This window comes from Nothobranchius furzeri, chromosome 14 (genome assembly GCF_043380555.1).
Source record: "Nothobranchius furzeri strain GRZ-AD chromosome 14, NfurGRZ-RIMD1, whole genome shotgun sequence".
NCBI classification, from domain to species: domain Eukaryota; kingdom Metazoa; phylum Chordata; class Actinopteri; order Cyprinodontiformes; family Nothobranchiidae; genus Nothobranchius; species Nothobranchius furzeri.
The window spans coordinates 20,395,622-20,417,311 of NC_091754.1; the positions used below are offsets into that span (position 1 = coordinate 20,395,622).

General features: G+C 40.7%; 1 protein-coding gene across 5 annotated transcripts in view; it reads left to right on the top strand.

The window, feature by feature from the left end:
- The window catches only part of myo3b (myosin IIIB), an 81,528-nt gene that overhangs the window by 18,249 nt on the left and 41,589 nt on the right, over positions 1 to 21,690 (top strand). For 4 of the 5 annotated variants that reach the window (XM_054746944.2, XM_015966511.3, XM_070543971.1 and 1 more), the window contains exons 10-23: positions 4,220 to 4,304; positions 4,382 to 4,498; positions 4,697 to 4,801; positions 4,984 to 5,067; positions 5,771 to 5,973; positions 6,043 to 6,141; positions 6,234 to 6,348; positions 6,421 to 6,547; positions 8,096 to 8,306; positions 8,966 to 9,113; positions 10,076 to 10,229; positions 10,301 to 10,389; positions 10,537 to 10,666; positions 20,911 to 20,990. In XM_054746944.2, coding sequence (XP_054602919.1) covers positions 4,220 to 4,304; positions 4,382 to 4,498; positions 4,697 to 4,801; positions 4,984 to 5,067; positions 5,771 to 5,973; positions 6,043 to 6,141; positions 6,234 to 6,348; positions 6,421 to 6,547; positions 8,096 to 8,306; positions 8,966 to 9,113; positions 10,076 to 10,229; positions 10,301 to 10,389; positions 10,537 to 10,666; positions 20,911 to 20,990 — 1,747 coding nt within the window. Of the gene's footprint in view, positions 1 to 4,219; positions 4,305 to 4,381; positions 4,499 to 4,696; positions 4,802 to 4,983; positions 5,068 to 5,770; positions 5,974 to 6,042; positions 6,142 to 6,233; positions 6,349 to 6,420; positions 6,548 to 8,095; positions 8,307 to 8,965; positions 9,114 to 10,075; positions 10,230 to 10,300; positions 10,390 to 10,536; positions 10,667 to 20,910; positions 20,991 to 21,690 lie in introns of those variants that run through there. The other variant, XM_070543972.1, reaches the window with a different exon arrangement.

Below are 21,690 nucleotides of genomic sequence, written 5' to 3' on the forward strand. Positions count from 1 at the left end.
GCAAACGGTGTCCTGTTTACTGGAGAAATACTGACTTTGGCTCTGCTTAATCTTCATTATAAAAGAGTTTGCTGAAGCTGCCCTTGACTGAGAGTCTTGATGCCTTGCCAGCTCTGTTTACTCCCGAGAGCACGCAGAGTTGGTGTCTGAGCCTGATCCTGAATTCCTGTCCACAGTGAAAGTGGATAATGGGATTAGGAGCTTGTAGGGCGAGAACCGGCCTCGCCTGGTTTAGTCTCTCATGCCACAGATCAGCAAACAATAACTGCAGATAAGAGTAAGAAAGACACAGAGAACTTAAAAGTAGCTGCCGTAGGTGGAATGGTGTGATTTACTTCAAAGCAGGAGAGACTCTCAGGTCCTCCTCTAAAGGGCCACAAGGACAAGGGGGGACCACATGCCAAGCATGTTTCTCTGCTGCAGCGGCAGCAGCTATATTCAGAATATCAAATCAATGCAAAGCAGAGGAGGAAACTAACCTGAAGCTTGAATATTTCACCTCTGTGATTGATTATTTATTATAATAGATTAAAGATGCAACAGGATGATATAGGATTTATTGTTTCCAGGGTTGAAAAGTCAGTTTGACAGCGTGAATTTCATAATAAAAGTCTAAACTTATTTTTTTCCAATTGTCCTTTCCTATCTTTTCTCTGTAAAATTTTCAGAATATAAAGAAAATAAGTAATTTGTTTGCACAAAATTAGCTTGTAGAATAATCAGACCTATAGAATATTTAAGGATTTATGTTGAAAATTCCAAACTTAATCAATTTTGTGGCAATTTGTTATGTTCAAGCACAAATATTTTATTAGAATTAAAAAAAAACTGTATGTTCACTGAGACCTTTTTTTTGCACCAAAAAAAAAAACAAAAAAACAATAAAGAGGCCCATTAAAACATATTTGTTAATAGTCTTTCTATGATTACAATCAGCATTTAAATCAACATTTCTTGAGGCTTTATTTTCCCAAGCATCCATTACATAAACAAATATGTTTCCTTCTAAAATTCAAGAAGTAATTATCTCATCATAATTTAAATCAAACCATTTCTGATTGAAATTATGTTGTCAAACGACTGAAGAAGATGCTTTAAAAAGTTTAGATTTCTGTTTCTCTAATGTGATGATTATGCTGCATGTTATGCTGTTTAGTGCTGCTGTCTTTGCTGGGAAACACTTTCAAATGCTTCTGTTTAATGCTTACAATGAGCATTTTGATCATTTTAGTTAGTTGAGATTTTCACCAGTGCAGCAATGCGACTGGTAGAGTTTGTTGCAGAACAATGAATCAAATGAGAGGCTGCAGATAAAGACTCGTATCTATGATGAATTTATTTGTCTCTTCTAGCCTGGGAAGAAAAGAAAACACTTCATCCTTTAAGTGGAGTGGAAAAGGTTGATCACTTTTTGATTTCAGCCTCTTGCTTCTGCCCTCGCTCAGAAACGCGCTCCTTCACAACAAATTCAAAAGTGTTAATTTTCTGGTGTTGGTCCAATTAAACACCAAGAATAGTTAATTTAACACTAAAACGAGTTACACTGTTGATGTGTAACACTGACATGAGAATAAAAACCCAGAGTTAAAAATGAGTGTTTCCTAATTGACTCTGTAGGTGTTATTTTGGACAAATTAACTCCTGAAAATCTAACTCTGAACTCCCACAGCAGCTGTAACACCTGCAGAGTTAATTTGTAGACTTCACCCTTTTATTCTAAAAGTTGGACTGGTAGCGGCCTGCAGTGGGCGAGGTGCATTGTGGGTAGTCATGTTTTTAGATAGTTTGTACTATTTTGAGGTGTTTATGCATGTTGATTTTGAGGAGTTGTGTTGTTCTTAGTTAGTACTTTGTTCACTGTTGCAAATGTGGTTTTGCTTGTTATGTCATGTTTGCACCGTGAGTGAGGAGGCTGGTCAAAAGAATCGGACCGCTGTGTGTTCCACCATCACATCTATAATGTAGTGCATGGGCTACACTTCATGCTCTGGACTCCACTGCTTGTGGTCCTCTCCCACTGAATGATTGCTGCCATGAGGTGAACAAGTCTTGAGTTAGCCAGTGTCTGTTAGTGTAATTGGTGGATTCCTAGCATGGCACTCTGCAAAGTATTAAAATTCATTAAATCATGATGTTGATTAATAACTTGAATATAATAGTGACTCTGAATATTAACACTGGATATAGTATACATGTTACACTGATTAGTGTTAAATACACGTTAAAGTAAAGTGACACCTTAAACACGAAAATGTCAAAGTACACTGGAAAGTGTCATAAAATAACACAATAAATGAGTTAAATTTTTAACACTATCAAAAGTAATTTTAACACTGGACTGGTGAGGATTATATAAACACTGCGATACAGGGAGTGCAGAATTATTAGGCAAATGAGTATTTTGTCCACATCATCCTCTTCATGCATGTTGTCTTACTCCAAGCTGTATAGGCTCGAAAGCCTACTACCAGTTAAGAGTATTAGGTGATGTGCATCTCTGTAATGAGAAGGGGTGTGGTCTATTGACATCAACACCCTATATCAGGTGTGCATAATTATTAGGCAACTTCCTTTCCTTTGGCAAAATGGGTCAAAAGAAGGACTTGACAGGCTCAGAAAAGTCAAAAATAGTGAGATATCTTGCAGAGGGATGCAGCAGTCTTAAAATTGCAAAGCTTCTGAAGCGTGATCATCGAACAATCAAGCGTTTCATTCAAAATAGTCAACAGGGTCGCAAGAAGCGTGTGGACAAACCAAGGTGCAAATAACTGCCCATGAACTGAGAAAAGTCAAGCGTGCAGCTGCCAAGATGCCACTTGCCACCAGTTTGGCCATATTTCAGAGCTGCAACATCACTGGAGTGCCCAAAAGCACAAGGTGTGCAATACTCAGAGACATGGCCAGGGTAAGAAAGACTGAAAGACGACCACCACTGAACAAGACACACAAGCTGAAACATCAAGACTGGGCCAAGAAATGTCTCAAGACTGATTTTTCTAAGGTTTTATGGACTGATGAGATGAGCGTGAGTCTTGATGGGCCAGATGGATGGGCCCGTGGCTGGATTGGTAAAGGGCAGAGAGCTCCAGTCCGACTCAGACGCCAGCAAGGTGGAGGTGGAGTACTGGTTTGGGCTGGTATCATCAAAGATGAGCTTGTGGGGCCTGTTCGGGTTGAGGATGGAGTCAAGCTCAACTCCCAGTCCTACTGTCAGTTTCTGGAAGACACCTTCTTCAAGCAGTGGTACAGGAAGAAGTCTGCATCCTTCAAGAAAAACATGATTTTCATGCAGGACAACGCTCCATCACACGCGTCCAAGTACTCCACAGCGTGGCTGGCAAGAAAGGGTATAAAAGAAGAAAAACTAATGACATGGCCTCCTTGTTCACCTGATCTGAACCCCATTGAGAACCTGTGGTCCATCATCGAATGTGAGATTTACAAGGAGGGAAAACAGTACACCTCTCTGAAAAGTGTCTGGGAGGCTGTGGTTGCTGCTGCACGCAATGTTGATGGTGAACAGATCAAAACACTGACAGAATCCATGGATGGCAGGCTTTTGAGTGTCCTTGCAAAGAAAGGTGGCTATGTTGGTCGCTGATTTGTTTTTGTATTGTTTTTGATGTCAGAAATGTACATTTGTGAATGTGGAGATGTTATATTGGTTTCACTGGTAAAAATAAATAATTGAAATGGTATATATTTGTTTTTTGTTAAGTTGCCTAATAATTATGCACAGTAAAAGTCACCTGCACACACAGACATCCCCCTAAAATAGCTAAAACTAAAAAAAAACTAAAAACTACTTCCAAAAACATTCAGCTTTGATATTAACGAGTTCTTTGGGTTCATTGAGAACATGGTTGTTGTTCAATAATAAAATTATTCCTCAAAAATACAACTTGCCTAATAATTCTGCACTCCCTGTAGTGTTAAGAATAACACTATCAGAGTTAAATTTACACTGACGATTATATGCTTTCCCACATTCTGCGGTTTTCCCTGAGGTTTTCATGGAGCCAGCTGGCTGTGCGCTGACCTCTGCCCACATGGGACTCATTTTAGACCAATAGGTCAAAACACAGATGAAGTGCAATCAGCGCGCATTATTGGTAGATGTTTCCCCTGGGAGAGCTACTAAAGGGCTTCAGTCAACCTCAGAAGTGACTGGATCTCACATTCAGCCATCTAACTGCTCTTCCTCCCTATCTCCATGCAGGCACAAGCGGATCAATACTCGTAAAACCCTCATTGTAGAAAGCTGTCCTGATGACGATCTGGTAAACCTGGAGTTTCTGGATGAGGTAGGAGGAGTCTTATTTTTTTAAATCCTGTTTTATCCACCTCAGTTTGCAACATTTATCTTTATCTTTCATGGTAGGAGATAATAATCAGTCATCTCCAGAAGAGGTATGATGATCTGCAGGTGTACACTTACGTTGGTGACATCCTCATCGCTTTGAATCCTTTCCAGAATCTCAGCATCTACTCACCTCAGGTTAGAAAATAATATAAAAAAAAACACAAAAGGTGGAACAAATTGTTTAAAGCTGCACCAAACTCAGCAATTATCAGATAATATGTGTTAAAAAGAATATTTAGAATGTCAGGAGGTATATACCATGAACATTTTTTAATAAATATATATATATTTAAAATAATTCATATGCATTTAACGTGATTCTGTCTCTTTTAGTTTTCTAAACTGTACCATGGAGTAAAGAGAGCTGAAAACCCTCCACACATATTTGCCACCGCAGATGCAGCTTACCAAGGAATGGTGACATTCTGCAAAGACCAGGTGCAACACAGAACATCCCTGCATTAAATAGAAAAATCTGTTAGGAAACACTGAAAATTGTAACTCCTTTGAAGATGCAGCGAAGCAGTGAGAAAAATTGTAAAATGTTAGATTTTTACCTCTTAAAGATTGTAAAATATGTGTAACTGTTTATTGTTTGTCTTGTTGTCCTTGTATTTTAGTGCATCATCATCAGTGGAGAAAGCGGAGCGGGGAAAACGGAAAGCGCTCATTTGATTGTTCAGCATCTTACCTTCTTGGGAAAGGTAACCTTTTATTTTACAGTGCTTTTCCTTAAAGTAACAAATAATAAGTTTCCCGGCTCTTCCTCCTACTGGCTGAAAGTGGAATTACAATGTCGTAAACAACCCTGCTGCAGCCTGATATAGCTAACGCTAACAACAAGCTAATGCTTACTCAAGCCAAATGATACTAAAGAAGCCACAAAGTCAAAAAATCAACACTGTTGCTCAAATAATTATTACTTAAAAGTCTAGTAGCAACAAAGCCAGGTCACTATCAGTTCATGATTTTGTAGTGCCTTTTAGCTCCCTTGAGGTCGTGTCGATGCTCACTCTGGTTTTAGCTCTTAGCTCCGCCTCCAAAATAATTGCTCCCTAACTAATTTCCATGCTCTGCCTGGAAAAAAAGGCACAATTATCCTTCTCTTGCCTTTTTCTTGAGTTAGCAAACTGAAAAGGCTAACTGGTAGCCTTTATGTGAGCTACCGGAACAGTAAACAGCTGTTGCCGTAAAGCAGGCAGAGACCTCCCACACTTGTACTGAAACCACAATGTCGCTGAGTTCAGTTTCTGGTCAACAGAAGGTTACAGAGCACAAATGTATGGCTCGAGAACCACTGAAACCAGTTTGAAAGCAATATTTTTGAACTCTTAGGTGTTGATTTAATGACAACATTTCACACCTCCTAAGAAATCAGCATTGCATTCTAAATGTTGCTGTTTTAAGGCAAACAACAGGACTCTCAGAGAGAAGATCTTGCAGGTCAACTCTCTCGTTGAAGCCTTTGGAAATGCATGCACGGCTATTAATGATAACTCCAGCCGCTTCGGTAAATACCTGGAGATGAAGTTCACACCGACAGGGGCGGTCATCGGGGCCAAGATATCGGAATACCTGCTGGAGAAATCGAGAGTTATCAAACAGGCTGTGTGAGTGATTCTCTGATTTTGGAGCATTCTTGAATTGTACTTTTTTTTTCATGACTTTTATCTTTGCAGGGGTGAGAAAAACTTTCACATTTTCTACTACATATACGCTGGGCTTTACCACCAAGATAAGCTGAAGATTTACAGGCTGCCAGACGGAACGCCTCCCAGGTTTGTCCTGCAGTTTTATCAGCTCAGGAAAATATGTTTGTCACTTCTCTTCATTAAAACCCGACTCTGTCTCTCATAATGAACCTCTGCAGGTATATTGACAGCCAACAACACAAAGTGATGCAGGATATTGTCTCGAGGGAACTGTATAAGGAGCAGTTTGATGCAATTCAGGAGTGTTTTCGAAACATCGGCTTCACTGAGGAGGTACAAAACACCTGAAATTGAGTCTAAAAGTGATGCAAATTATTTAGTTTTCTACTCTGTTTTGTATTTTAGGAGGTTACCTCTGTTTATAGAATTCTCTCAGGCATTTTGAACACGGGCAACATTGAGTTTGCAGCCATCACATCACAACATCAGACCGATAAGAGTGAAGTGCCCAACTCAGAGTCCTTGGAGAATGGTGAGATACAATAAAGTAGAACATTAAATTCAGTGATGGTCTATCTAGTACAAGCAAAAAAGCAAAACCATAGAATAGTCTAAGGAAATAGGCTCTAAACGTTTGACTTCGAACTTGTTTGGACTCCAGAAGTATGCAAGTATTGTCAAAATGAAAATTAGACAAAGAAAATACAATCAATCTTACAAACTTTTATAATATTGTTGTCTTTAAGGTGAAATAGGAGATGTTTTTCTTGCCTTTCAAGCAAGCTGCCATGTGAAAATGCACAATACCAATGTCCAACCTCCATACCTCCCTAAAATGTGCCTCTAGAATACGGGAATGCACAATGCTTGTTCCAGAGGGTTCAGTTTTACATTTTTGGCCATTATCGACAGTTTATGCGATAACACCTAACGTAATGCACCAACGTAACCATATGACAAGTCAGTATGCTAGCTAATATTAGGTGTGTGTATTGGCAAGGGCAACTATATACATGAAATTTAGCAATACTAAAAGAACTCAGGCCAGACACATCCAGAGTTATCGCCAGATCTCATTGTTCTATCAGATTGAAGGTGGTGAAAACTGAAGTTGCCAAGCAACAAAAGAAATACAGTTAATGCTTGCATGCAACTTTTCAGTAAAAATGTCTGTTGGAAAAAGAAGATAATTTTTAGCTTTCTTGGCTTATTAATAACTTTAAAATCCCAGCAGCTCAGTACCACCACCAATCTGGGAAAATCCCCATGAAAAAAGGTCAATAAGAACTTCCTAAGACCAGGGGCGGTTCTAGACCAAATTTTCCAGGGGTGGCCACAGTGGGGCCAGTATTTTTTCATGGGGGCACAAGAAAAAAAAAAGGGAATAATTAGGGCAATATCAAAATAGTTTTTTGTCTCCGCCATATGACTAGTTTTGTGCTTGTGCACAATTTTGCCAAAGGAAATTCCTAGTACTGTGAAACTACTCACTTTTTTGTTCTCTTCTTTTTCATGTCTATCTTTACTATATTTTGGGGATCAAATTTATCAAAAATTTTCCTTTACTTTTTTCATCTATGATCTTTTACAGCTGTATTTTATTAAAATAAGATTCAAATTAATTCATAAGTAAAGACAATGAACAAGTAATCTATTGCAGCAAATGCAGTAATGATTTACTTGTGAAAGTAAAACTGGCATGTCTTTATGGCTCAGACTCACGCTCCTCTCTAGGCGACTATGCACAAACGCATAAACGGCCCAAACAGAACATTCAGTCCGTTACACTAGGCAGCCTGGCTCAGGCTTCACTTCCTGTTTAGCTACTCTGAAAACCCTCGATTCTTGCATAGATGATCATGGCACGATCGGGGACAGTCATGCTCCAGTCATTATCAATTAGATGTTCGCAGTGAGGTGGCTTTTCCAGTATTGTACAGTTCAGAAATAATTCGTTTTCAGACAACACTGGTTGCTGTGAGGAGCATTTCAAATAATTTGGCAAAACAAATTTTGAGAAAAACATCTACATCATCTACAAGTTTTACGTTTTATTTTGATCAGTCACCTTTCTTTTCAGCTGCATCTCTCCTCAGCATCGGCTTCGAGGAGCTCCAGGAGGCGCTGACTTCTCAGTGTGTGGTCACGAGGGGCGAGACCATCATCCGTACCAACACCGTGGACAAAGCTGCTGACGTCCGAGACGCCATGTCCAAGGCCTTGTACGGACGCCTCTTCAGCTGGATCGTGAACCGCATCAACTCACTGCTGCAGCCTGACACGAACACCAGGTGAGTGTCTGTCGTCATCTGTGGGGACGTCCCCTCATGCAGGCTCTCTGCAAGTCCCCGATGACCTCTGTGGAAGTCCGCAGAGGTAAATGCAAAGAAGATGATATTAATAAGCACATACAAGAAAAGTAAAAAGAGCAAAAAAATCAAAAAAAGATAAGTTTTTATAAATTTTTGATAGTTGCGTGCAGAGAAAATAATGTTCAGATGATTAAAAAGACTTCAGAGAGACTGCAAAAAGACTTTTCATTGATCCAAAAGAATTTCTTCATAAATGTGAGCGTCGACTGTCAGGGAGTCATCTCACACAAATGAATTCAAGTCATCTGGGCTGATTCTTTATTGCTGTTAATAACCGGGCAGGCTTAAGGTGACCTCTATGTCCAGCCATGAAGCATCGAGTGCTGAATATAAATAGCATCTTCAGCTGAAGAAAGGTGAATTATTTGTGCTGAAAATGTTTGAGGTTAAATCAGCCGAGGCAATCTGAAGCGGCTGTCCGTAACTTCTCATCAGACTAAGCCATCCAGATCCGATTCTGAATTTGGGTTGAACTTGAATTATCATTAAAGTTTAATCAATTAATACGGCTGCTGGGGATTTACCCGCTCCGCCACATGGAAGAATGCATTTGTTTGTCCCCCTTTTCTCCTTTGAAGTGCCTCCGAGAGTTGCATGAATGTGGGAATCCTGGACATCTTTGGTTTTGAAAACTTCAAGAAGAACTCGTTTGAACAACTGTGCATCAACATCGCAAACGAGCAGATCCAGTTTTACTTCAATCAGCACATATTTGCCCTGGAACAGGTGAGGGTATTAATAATCCACACTGATGCATCAGAGATTACTCTAATGTGTTTTGGATTAAGCAAAACAGGGAATCGGTGATCTAGTGCTGTGATTACTTGTTTCTGCATGTTTTCATTTAAACTGTGAACCTCTGGCTTGTCTGATGAATAAAGAAAAAAAAAAGATTATTTTTACCTTCGTACACCTCAAAAAAACCCTTTCAATTAAATAAAGTATGTATTTTTTAAATGAATAAACATTATTTATAAGCTGTTGACCCAATCGCTTTGCAATTTTCATCACTAGTTCTAGTGAAGTTACTTTTCAAAAGCACAAGTAATCTACGTTTTTCGATATATCTTGTGCCATTTCCATTCAAAACTATGGCTCCTTTAATGAGAACAGTCATCTAAATTCACATTTAGAAACGCTCTGCAGGACCAGAACTCATCAGAAGCTGCATGTTCTTTTTTTACAGCAGTGATGAATGAGAATTAGGACCGAGCTCATGGAAAGTTGTTGCCCCGTTAAAGGGAATCTTTATTTCACACTCTGATTATTCCAGCATGATGACTTAAACATGAGTCAAACAGTTTAGATCCATTGGTTCTTCTTTATTAGTAAAATACATATTTAAAACAACTTTTTGATCTGAAGTTAAACAGATGCAATAATAAGAATATCGCAGTGTGTTATTTGCACATTGAAATACATTATAAATAAGTGAGTGACTATTTGTTAGATTGGAGCTGTTGGGGTTCATGCATCCATTTCATTATGCTAAAAAGTTCAGCCAGCTGCAGCTGGTTCCATGTGCGCGTACACACACACACACACACACACACACACACACACACACACACACACACACACACACACACACACACTCACACACGAGTCATTTTTACCCCAGATTGTTTAACTGGGTCATTTAGTGAAACCAATAACTGGTTCTTTTTGCGTTTTGTGGTTCTAATTAGATGGAATACCAGAGCGAGGGAGTAGATGCCAGCCTGGTGGAGTACGAGGACAACAGGCCCATCCTGGACATGTTTCTGCAGAAACCCATGGGTCTGCTGTCCCTGATGGACGAGGAGAGCCGCTTCCCTCAGGCCACGGACCAAACCCTCGTGGGTGAGTCTACAAAATACATCTGAGGTGATTTTTTATAACATGTAAAACTGACATTTCTTGTTTGCTTTCAGATAAATTTGAAGACAATCTGCGCTGCAAGTATTTTTGGATACCTAAACGCATGGAGCTTTGCTTTGGAATTCAGCATTATGCTGGGAAGGTATCAGAACATCTGAATCTATCTAATTTTAACTTAGAATATGTCCGTAAATGTTAACCTGGCGAAAACTTGCAGTATTAGGTTTGAAGTTGTTTTTTCTTAACAAAACTTCGGATTTCTGAGCATTTCCTGTGTTTTACTCTACAGGTTATGTACGATGTGAACGGTTTCCTGGAGAAGAACCGGGACACTCTTCCTGCAGACATCGTTCTGGTGCTGAGAACATCAGAGAACAAACTCCTGCAGCAGCTCTTCTCCAGCCCTCTGACTAAAACAGGTGTGTCGCCATGCAGTGGTGGAAAAAGTACTGTTTTTTTTACTTAAGTACAGAAAGTACAGGTAAAGGGATAAATAATTATTTAAAAGGGGACAAATTATAACTTTTTTCTTAGTTTATAATATTTTTATGGTTGATATCAAACATGTTCATGAAGTTCTTTGCACTCAATCTCTCTCACATTAAGATATTTCAGAATTTTTATTCTTGACATTTTCAGTATCTTCCACAATGAGCCTTTTTAGGGCTTTGTCACTTTAAGAAAAAAAGCTGTAGCTTGCCACACCTACCCATCCCCCACTCAGGCTACTATAAGCTGAGAAACTCGGATGTGCTGGCGGGGTTTGGAGTAGAGCTGCTGTTCCTCCAGCACCAGCTCTTTCTTGCACGTGATTGGTGGTTCCACTGTAATTTGTGATAATCACAAACAGGGACTTTTTGAATTGGCTTGTTTTCGTTCCTAAAACCAAACACTGACAAAAAAAATGGTTGGATGGATATTTTCACATTTGGACTGTTAAGAGAATATTTAACATAAGTAAAAGTATTAAAGTATGCATTTTAATATGTACTTCAAAGAAAAAAAGTGAAAGTAATACTTTTACCTTTGGAACTGCAGTCCGGCGGCAGCTCGAACAAGGGAATGCACACCCTGTCTCCATCAAACCCGGGGTTTGGGTGGGAGTTGGACAAAATGCAAATGAAAGTTCTTTCACTTTTGAAATTTTTATTTGTAGTGACGTAAAAGTAAAAAGTAGGCCTGAAAAAAAAGACTTAAGTAAAGTACAGATACAGAAAAATGATACAGTAATGAAATACTTGTACATCATTACATTCCATCACTGCCACAAGGATACCTATTTCATTAAAAAAATATTTGCAACAATTTAGAGAAGCAGTTTCTTGCCACTCACCATAACAGGGACCAAAACTTTCCTCGGAGACAGACCGTATTAGTGAGAGCATTGTCCTTCTGTGTGCTCCCTCCATACATGTTCAGGTAAGTGGGTTTCTTTAAAAGACGCAGCTCGCAGACATCTACCAGTCCTTCGTTTCAAGCCTCTGTGTGCCGTCCTCGGTTAAATCTGCAGTCCCCATTATCTCTTGAGAGGCTCAGCTCTCTGCACGGCACTCTGTTTTTATTTTCACTAAGCTTTCCCTCTTGGTTTCCCCACCGCTGAATGCTATCTCCAGATTGTGGGTGCTGTGGGATATTTTACGATAAGGTTTCTAAATACCCAGGGGATGAAGAAACAGTATTTAGAGAACACAAAAGCAACTCGTCCCACATCTTTTTCGTTGGTTAAATTAATGTGCTCGTCATTAGCCAATGCCGAGGCCTCCTGGTCACTTGACTTAGCTGAAATGCTAATGGATGTCTTAAATGATCAGATTCCCTCTTCTTTATTTCAGCTAAGCCACACTATATGATTCACTTCCTTTTTAGGGGCCCGTAAAGGCCCACTTTCACTCCCAGAGGCTTTAAAAGATGCCTCGACTCACAAAAGACACCCTATTTGAGACCTGTGTGGAAATTTGTGATGTGTCTGTAAACTTCAATTGCAGGTTTGTGCACAAGGGAGCCTTCAGCCATTTCCTCCTGCAATTAACAGCTTCACAGGACTGCACGCCGTAAAAAACAAATGCACTGAGCACTTCTTTTCAGCACACAAAAGACCTGAATAGAAGCAGAGATGTGCTGTAATGTTTACTGTTAGTGTCACTTAGGTCTAAAAGCTTCTTTATGTCCTTTTTGTTCTGCTGAGCTTTTGTCTCTTCCCCCCATTTTCAAGCAGAAGAATCAAACTGATATGATGATTTACCTGAGAACTAAATTGTTTGTGTGCATCCTGAGCTTGTTAAAAGCCTTTATGAGGGTGTGAAGATTATTTTATTAATTCCAGAGGCTGCTTTTTGAAATGCTCTCACCAAGAGTTGGAGGTCCTGTTGCTGCCATTATTTATTTATTTATTGAAGTTGCAGATTATTTTAAGATCAAAGCGAAGAAACGCTGCTGTGGCTTATCACTCATGGAGAAGATGATTTAAAGGAAGATACAGCCCGCCAAAAGAAAATTAGAAATCAATTCTTCAGGGTAGAATTCGTGGGGGGGGTTAATTTGCATTTTTTCCTCCCCTCCACGTCATAGATTCTCTGTTATCTGTGAAATTACCATTATCTTGAAGGGGGGATCTGATGGAAATCTGTTTTTACACCAGGGTGGTTTTACTGTCTGTGGCTCCTTACTGTGTCATCACTAGGGGGCGCTCTCGCAGACCTGCAGCCACACACGAGGAGGGAAAAACAGATCAGAGATGTCAAAAGGTTAAAAAAAATTGGATGTTAATGTTTCTGCTGGTGCACGATGACATGATTGTTTGATGCAGTTCGAAGGAAATCCTCTGAAATTAAGATGATCGTAACGAGTGAGTCCATGTGAGCTCCAGAGACCAATGGGCCCTTAAGAGATGACGTGGTGGTGTTTCGTCATGGGAAATGGGTCGTATCTGCATGGACAAATTCCTGGGAGCTGGGGTCTTTCCCTGATCAGGGAGAGGGGGATCATGCCATTTGAATTGGTTCAGTAGGCCTGCAAGGGCCTGGACATCCTGCAGTTAGAGTGAGTGTGTGTGTGTGTGTGTGTGTGTGTGTGTGTGTGTGTGTGTGTGTGTGTGTGTGTGTGTGTGTGTGTGTGTGTGTGTGTGGCCTGAGGGATGCCTGGCCCTGCTGATTGTAATACATCTGCAGACTTACACGCACAAATGCACTCATGAACACACACACACTCTACTCAGCCAGTTCTTTGTTAGAGCACACAACATGGGATACATTCATCATATTGTCTTTATTTAAAACATAACAAATCTGCACGAGACCTGCTCTGGTGGTAAATAATCATGTGATTAAACTTAAACAGATTCATGTCTGTAAAGCCAGATTTACTCTATTTGCATGTTTCCACCGAGTCATCCCCTGGAATATTTTTACTTTTGTGACAGTGTTTACAAAAATCTGCTTAAAGTCTTAAAAAGCAGACAAGCGTGGTTTTAATCTGTGTGTTTCTCAGTGGTAGCGCACACCTTTACTTCAGAACAAATTTGAGCTACTTGTGATTTATTCTGAGACTAGTTTGGATGTTTTGAAGGGAAAACTATTAAAATATTATCTGTTGCGGGTAGCTTTTTGAACAGCCTCTGTTTGGAGAAATAGGGATTAACATTTTAAGTTTATTCACTTGAAATAGCCTGTTGTTTATAACTTTCTTTGTCTCATTTCACACCTTTTAATAGCCACATTTCCGCTATAGGAGTTCCGGGAAAGTTCTGGGAGGGCGTTGGTGGCGGGTAAATACGCTGGGCTTGTTGGTGGGTGGGGTTTCACCACATTTTTTGGCATTGGGAATTTAGAAACATCAGTTTTAAAGCAGCTTCAACTCTTTGTAATGAGTCAAATAGAGGGTACATTGGATTAAATAAATTGCTTAAGAGCAATTTCTATTATCATTACTTGTGACCACTAGCTGTGATACTCTATTAATTATAGAACATCACCTTGCTTGGTCTTAGGATGATTAATTAGAAGGTTCTAGGACTCTTTTAATTATTAAGGGATCGTTCACACTTTGTTTATGATTCAAGAACCAGTCAGTGTTTGCAAACAAATAAGCATTTATTTTACAATTAAGACTTGACAGATTGTTTAAACTATTATGTGAGTGGATGTGAACTAAAAGATGTGTGTGTGGAAACTATGCGTGAATACAGTGTTAGAGTCAAAATCTCCGTACCTCAGAGAGGGGTGTGTTCTGGCTATAAAAGAATTTGGTTTGCAGATAAGCTACAAGCTGTTATTTATCAAACTGCATACAGACGCTATATGTGTGTCTACATTACCGTAGAGGCACCCTCTTGGTGGATCTTAAAGTCAGAGTGGTCGGATGACCGCTGGCACCGGAGGGCTGTAGAGTACCGAGGTGTCGCCCTTTCAGTCCTAGAGATGTGTCTCGGGTCACGACAGATGGATGGAAACCACGCGTCTTAAAATAACTCTGAAGGAGTTTGAGTCAGCTTTGTTCTGCAGGAAAACTATCTTGTCGGTCAGCTTCGCAGGTGTAAAAAGCTTTAAGGTTTTGACAGCGTGTCAAAATCTTTCTGAGCTATAGATCTGCTAAGAGATGGCCAGTCTCCAGCTTTGTCTCCCGTCTGACGAGAAAGCAGAGCGGTTGGTTCATATACCCGCTGTTATCTATGACCAAACTTACCAAGAATCTCAGAAACACACGCTCTGAGACGCAGAGTCTCTGAGTCTAGGGACAAGGTTAGTTATGTGTCATGCGCTCTTATCTTAACCTTACTCTCTGTCTGGTGTGAGCAGATGGTGATGACCTAATCCAGTAAACACACTTAAACAATCCTTGAGTATAGATTCATGAACATTTCATTGCTTAATTATACGTGGCAATATGTAATGATTTTTAATCATAAAATCTTCTTTCTTCCATGATTATTTTGAAATATAAAACGATTACTTTTAAGTATGAAATCTTCTTTCTTCTGGGAATAAAGATTTATCTAAAACAGTTCTCTTGTGAAGGGCCTTGGCTGCTACTGTTCATCTTTATTGTCTGATGAAGCTGCGCTCAGCTGATGAAGTCATCTGATTAAAATGCTGAGTTGTGCTGACTCACAGACTCCTGACAAGGGAAGATACAGCAAAACATGTAGTAGCCAGGGTTATTTGCTCTGGCTGCATATGACCTGTAGGATCTTTAAAATCAGTCCATTTGGTGACGTTACATCTTCATACTTTCTTTTCCTTTCATTCTGCTTCCCCAGCAACATTCCTATTGTACAAATGCTGGTTGCTTGGCGACATCGGCTGGTATAATTTCCTGTTAAGGTACAACCAATCAGCATGAGTACATACCCCTAGTTCAGGTTCCTGAAACGGCCCAGAAAAGTTATTTTGAACACGGCCCTGTGAAACTGAGTCATGCTCATATCGAATGTCCGGTAAAAGAAACCAGAAGCACTGATCGCGGAAACTAGGAATGGAAAGATTCACCAATCTGAGCCAGTGGTTCGTTCATAATGGTAGCGATGCCACTGCCCCGTTAACGGCAGCGTGCATCAGGTACAAGTGATGGCTAAATGCGCAGTGTATTGTTCCTAGCATGTCTATCATTGGTAAAAACAATGATTACATCAGTTAGTTCATAGTTTGTCTGCTATGTTTTCAAGGCGCATTGAATGCACCGTTAATGTCTTGGCGTTTGTTCTTACAGAAGCCACGAATAAAGCTGAAAAAAATATTTGGAAGCCAGGTGGTGCACAGCCGGCATTTAGAAAAACCAAAATAAAGGGAGCCAAGGTGACAAGTGGAGAACGAGACTAAAACGCCTGCAGGAGCGCTTCTTCTGAGCAGTCTCATGTGCGCACCAGAAGCTTTAATCAGATGTATTACAAACGAGACGCAACCCAAGAAAATTTGTAACCTGGCAGCAGCCAGATCTCTATGTGTAGCCCCGCCCCGTGTCAAGTCTACTCCTTTCGGGATTTCAGGATTCTCCTGAGTTTGAAAACTCTAAATCTCACGAGAATTCATCTTGCAGCTCAAGGTTATAATATTTGTGCAGAACCAAAACATTTGCCCTTAGCAGTGGTTTATTAGGGTAGTCCAACAAACAGCTGAGAAAAACCCGCAGCACCTCCAGCTTTCACTTTTCTCTTAAAGGAACGGTAACCTACAACAGCAATCACAGTAGCCCCCTAATGAATCACTACAATATTTAGAAATTCTGTCTGTTCACTTTTCAAGCAGCATGACTGTTTAAACTTCATGGTTGAAAATGTTTTGTGTTTAGCAGAAAATCACGTTTTTTTTTGTTTTGTTTTTTTCAAAATTTTACAGATTATCGTCACAATAAAACTAGTTATACGTTTTTGCAAACAGAACATTTTATTTTGATGTTGAATTTATTGATTAATCAAAAACAATAAGTAAGTCCCATTAGATGTTCTCTGCATTTGACCCATCCCCTGGGGCAACGAAGAGCTGTGCACACAGCCGTGCTCGGGATCCATTTGGTGGTTTAACCCCTCAATCGAACCCCTTGAAGCCGAGTGTCAAGCAAGGAGGCATTGACCATTTTTATGTCTTTGGTATGACCCGACCGTGGATTCAAACCCATGATTTCCCAGTCTGAGGATGGACACTCATACCACTAGGCTACTTAGCTGCCCTGCAAACAGTCAACGTCGCACGGACGTGCAGATCATGTCTGTATTGAGTTCGTCGGTCCGGCCCACGTCTGTAGGACGTCCAAACTAGGTCTTTGCACAGTGGGTGGTTTCAAATACGTCTTTCACAGAGAAAGAAAGAGGGAGAACATTCAGAAGTGGGCTTGTAAAGTCTTTGTAATGTGTTGAATTTTATCAGGCTGAAAACCGTTGTCAAATCATTAAAAATTATCATCAGTAGCGATGAAACTAACTGAATCGTGTTGGCAGTGTGTCATATAGCTGGTAGCGTATCGAGAAATGAATCAAATCAAATCGTCCTTAGTCATGGGGATTCACATCCCTAGTGTAAATGTGCCTATTGTACGATTTGAAGAGACCAGTCTGTGTTACACGGTTCCCTTTTTTTTTGCAACTTTGTGTAAAGTTGCCGTCACCGTCCTCCCGTCCTCTGGTCTGTCTGTCTTCATATAAAAAGAGATCCTCCTGACAGCTTCTTCCAGCGCTATATGACATGTTGGGCTCTTTGTTCTGTCCCAACAGAGGCCTCTTTACATTCCAGTGAGCAGATCTTCAACTGTACACACACACACACACACACGCACACGCACACGCACGCACACGCACACGCACACCCCATTACCAAAACGCTTTATTTAGCTTCTGTCCAAACTGGTATTTGGGGAATGTTTTGAGTCAGCAGTGGGATTTACGGTGACCCTACACATCAGAAGCAGGAATTCAGCTCTCTGAAGTCACATGGTGCAACATCCTTTGAAAAATGCAACACTGTGTTGTGTCACTAAAAGCCAATTACACCATGCTTTTTTATGATTGATCTTCTTTGACCGAAGTGGATGGCATTTAAATCAACAGCCCCTCGAAGCCATCAGCAGGCCTAAACGGTGGTGGATATGGAGGGTTGCTAAAGGGTGTGTGTGTGTGTGTGTGTGTGTGTAGGGGGTGCCTTTAATCTAATTTGCTTGGTTGCTGACTTGAGTTTCTTGATCACATGTTTTCAAAAAGAAAGCGGGAACGTGGCAGAGATTTCCAGCAAGCCTCTGCTCACTCAGCTCGGGACGGCTGCTCGCTCTTCCAGCTTTGATTGTCCCCCCGTGTCGACAGCTCGATGCACAGCTTCAGAAGTACAAGGCGCACACTGGCACTCATAAAAGCATGTAGGGAGGTGTCACACCGAACGCGGGATTGCTTTTTAATCCCAGGCACATTGACTATTCTTGTCAATAGAGCCCCAATACAACTGCCAGCTTGAGCTTTTTTTTTCTCCTACTGGATTCTTGCCGGGTTTAATTTTCAAAGTGAATGCACAGATGCCAAGGAAGATTTTTTTTTCTTCTTTCTTCATGCCCTCTCCACACATACCACTCTGCCACTTTCTTCAGTCGCCCTGGACGTCCGTGCCAAGGGCAACGTGCATGAAGCAGAGACGAACAGCGGGAAGCTTGTCCACCTGTTTCTGATGGGAAATATTCCCCTCACCTGCTCTCACTCTCTCTTCTTTTAAATTATTAACATCTTCTATTAAAACTTCTTTATCTCTTTCACTTATTTTCATCATTTCGGAGCCGTCGCCGGCCGAAACTCAAAAGCATTTTTTGTTTCAATGTCAAAGAACAAATCTTCTCTTTCTTGCTCGTCTCTCTGTGTTTGAATAATCATGATCCACATCATTAGATGGATTTAAATGAGAAGGTCTTCCTTTCAGGCTGGACATCACAGGTGTTCCCGTGGTTTTGTGTCTCAGGAGGCAGACATCTTTGAGGATGCTGACTGTTAACGCAAGCTCTAATCATCTAGTCAGATGGGGGATATGAAAATCCACCAGAAGAATGAATTAATATGACCCGCCAAGGAATAAAAGAAGAAAGCAGCGAGTGTCCGTTTGCAAGGCTTAGGTACAACTGTCATAGTTTCTCTCTTTGCAGCACAGCCCCCTTCATCTCCTCTTGATGGTGTCATGGAAGTGCGAGGCGTGAAAGCACAGTGACACTCCACGAGCCCGTTCCACTCGCAGCCACTAATTCATCATGACAAATGTGCTCAGATGATCTGGCCCAGCAGCACTAATGGGAGAGGAGCGAGCGCTCTTCATTTGCACAAGACCCTCTCCAATTAATCCATCCAGCTTTACTCTGGGCTAATTGGAGCAGGTCCCTGCCTGTGTGCTGGTAATATACTCGACACAGTTTTAACAGCCCGTTTTCAAGATCATAATACTTTCCTCTCTCTCTCTCTCTCTCTCTCTCTCTCTCTCTCTCTCTCTCTCTCTCTCTCTCTCTCTCTCTCTCTCTCTCTCTCTCTCTCTCTCTCTCTCTCTCTCTCTCTCTCTCTCTCTCTCTCTCTCTCTCTCTCTCTCTCTCTCTCTCTCTCTCTCTCTCTCTCTCTCTCTCTCTCTCTCTCTCTCTCTCTCTCTCTCTCTCTCTCTCTCTCTCTCTCTCTCTCTCTCTCTCTCTCTCTCTCTCTCTCTCTCTCTCTCTCTCTCTCTCTCTCTCTCTCTCTCTCTCTCTCTCTCTCTCTCTCTCTCTCTCTCTCTCTCTCTCTCTCTCTCTCTCTCTCTCTCTCTCTCTCTCTCTCTCTCTCTCTCTCTCTCTCTCTCTCTCTCTCTCTCTCTCTCTCTCTCTCTCTCAAAAGGCCATTCGAGGTAGTGAACCCTCCTCTGCTTTCCTCAAACACGAGGCCCTTTCGCAAACATGTGTCCATAATAAGGAATTGACAGCTCATATTTTTCATGTTATCATCTTTTATTTTCGGCTTTCTTCTGTTTTTAGGCTCTAATTATCAACCTTTGGTTACTTTTCAGAATAAATTTCCTACAGATATAACCATGTTTAAACATATCAAAGCTTTTTGCTAAATGTGTTTTTTAAAAAAGGGAAAAAATTGGTGAAAAAATACACAGAAATTAGTCGACAACCGTCAGAAACCAAAAGCAAAATCATTTCCAGATTAAGAGAGGCTTTTGAAGTGCTCTCACATCATATGTTCTGGGCTGTTTTGACTACAGCAGCGTCTGTGCTCATGTTTGTGTATTTTTATCAGCACACTGAGAAACCTGCAGCACCAACAGGGCGTCCTTTGTTTAAACTTAGAGGAGGGCTCTCTGTTAATTAATCCGTCATAAATTGATTTTGATCTCTTGCAGCGTTTGAAACTTCCGATCTGATAGCGCAGCGGCCTCTGAGGAGAGCCAGGCGCTGATCCAGTGTTTGAGCTTTTGGCTGGCTGGCAGACAACATCCTCAGTAGCTGACGTGAAGCTTGAAAATATTGCAAGAGCCGTCTGCACATTTGCATGTTAGCAGTTGGGCTGCGTGTGGTAGAAAAACTAGAACAATTGTTGGCCTGTCACTTCAGCTTTATCTTAAAAAACTTACAAAGGTTTACCTCTATGCCTACACGGCTGCCTGGGTAATGCTGCCTCCTGTGTCTGCAGACGTATCTTTCTAAAGGTGTGTGTGGCACATCTGTGCAGCTATTGTTTATTCATGGAGTAAACCCTTTGAAATGTGTTAAGATACTTCCCACTCATTATAAAAATCCTGCCACCCATGGATTAGGACTTTGATGTCACCAATCCTGCTTCAAAGGCTTCTTTCACTGCTATTAATCACAGTTTAGCCTCTGAAGATATAGCCAGGGAAAACATTTGGACATCTTGTGCAGAAACTTTGAAATGTTCAGACTGTCTTGCATATGCTCTGCTCATATCCTCTCCGCTGCGTGTGGGGGCTGTTGGACTGCTGTGCATGCAGCTGCACTCCTGAGTCCAAATGGGATTCACAGAGATTTAGGGTTCTTCTGAACCCTCCTATGCTTCAGCTGCTGTAAGAACTCTAACAAAGATGTGTGACCGAATACCTCACTCCCCAACTAAACTCAGAGTGTGACAGCCGACTCTTAATAAATAATTCCATTTCCCAGCACAATTACAAACTTCATCAGTGCCTGGAATTTGTCAGGATGTTAATAGTTTGATGTCCAACAGGAAATCTGGCGACGTCCAGGGCTCGGGTCACTGCTGCATCCAGATCCTTACCTCCTCAGCTGAGTTCAGGACGCAGCAAGGTGAGCCTCCTCCATTACAAATCATCACATTCTGCTTTTTATTTGTTGCTCGCGGGCATCTCACTATAAGAAACTCAGTAAAAACCTGCGCTATGAAGCATTGCCACATTAATTGACTACCCTGTTATGTTTGCTGTCTTGCTTCTGGTGATGCAGCAATGCCATCTGGCATTTGGTGTCAGCAGCCTGAAAGTCATAAATTACATTTATAGACTTTTGTTTTTGGCAGGCAGTTAAGTATTTTGACAATTGTGAGACTTTGGTGAAAAGTCATGACTTTCTGTATTAAATTGTAAATTATCTTTTTTTAGGAATGTTGTTTTTGTTTCTTTACTTAATAAAGTTGGCAATTTTTCTCTTAATTGCAAAAAAAGTTCAAACATTTTTGAGTGTTGTTTGAAAATTATTTTTAATAAATAACATCTTACCTGTGTTAGAAAGCAATTTGAAGCTCTCGGTTTGCGGAGACCAAGTTTAATTTTAACTGGATTGATATGCTACTGGCTAGACTGAGCAGATTTAAGACCAAAGTACATTTCTGCCATCTTAAAGTAACTCTGATCTCAAATATGTCATAATTGTTCGAGCAAATGCACTTTATAAACCTTTACAATGTTGTTAAGTTTTCTTGTTTTGGTTGAAATATTAAACATTTCTTCAGGAAGAGGCTCGTGTTGCACAGGAAATGGTACAGTCAGCT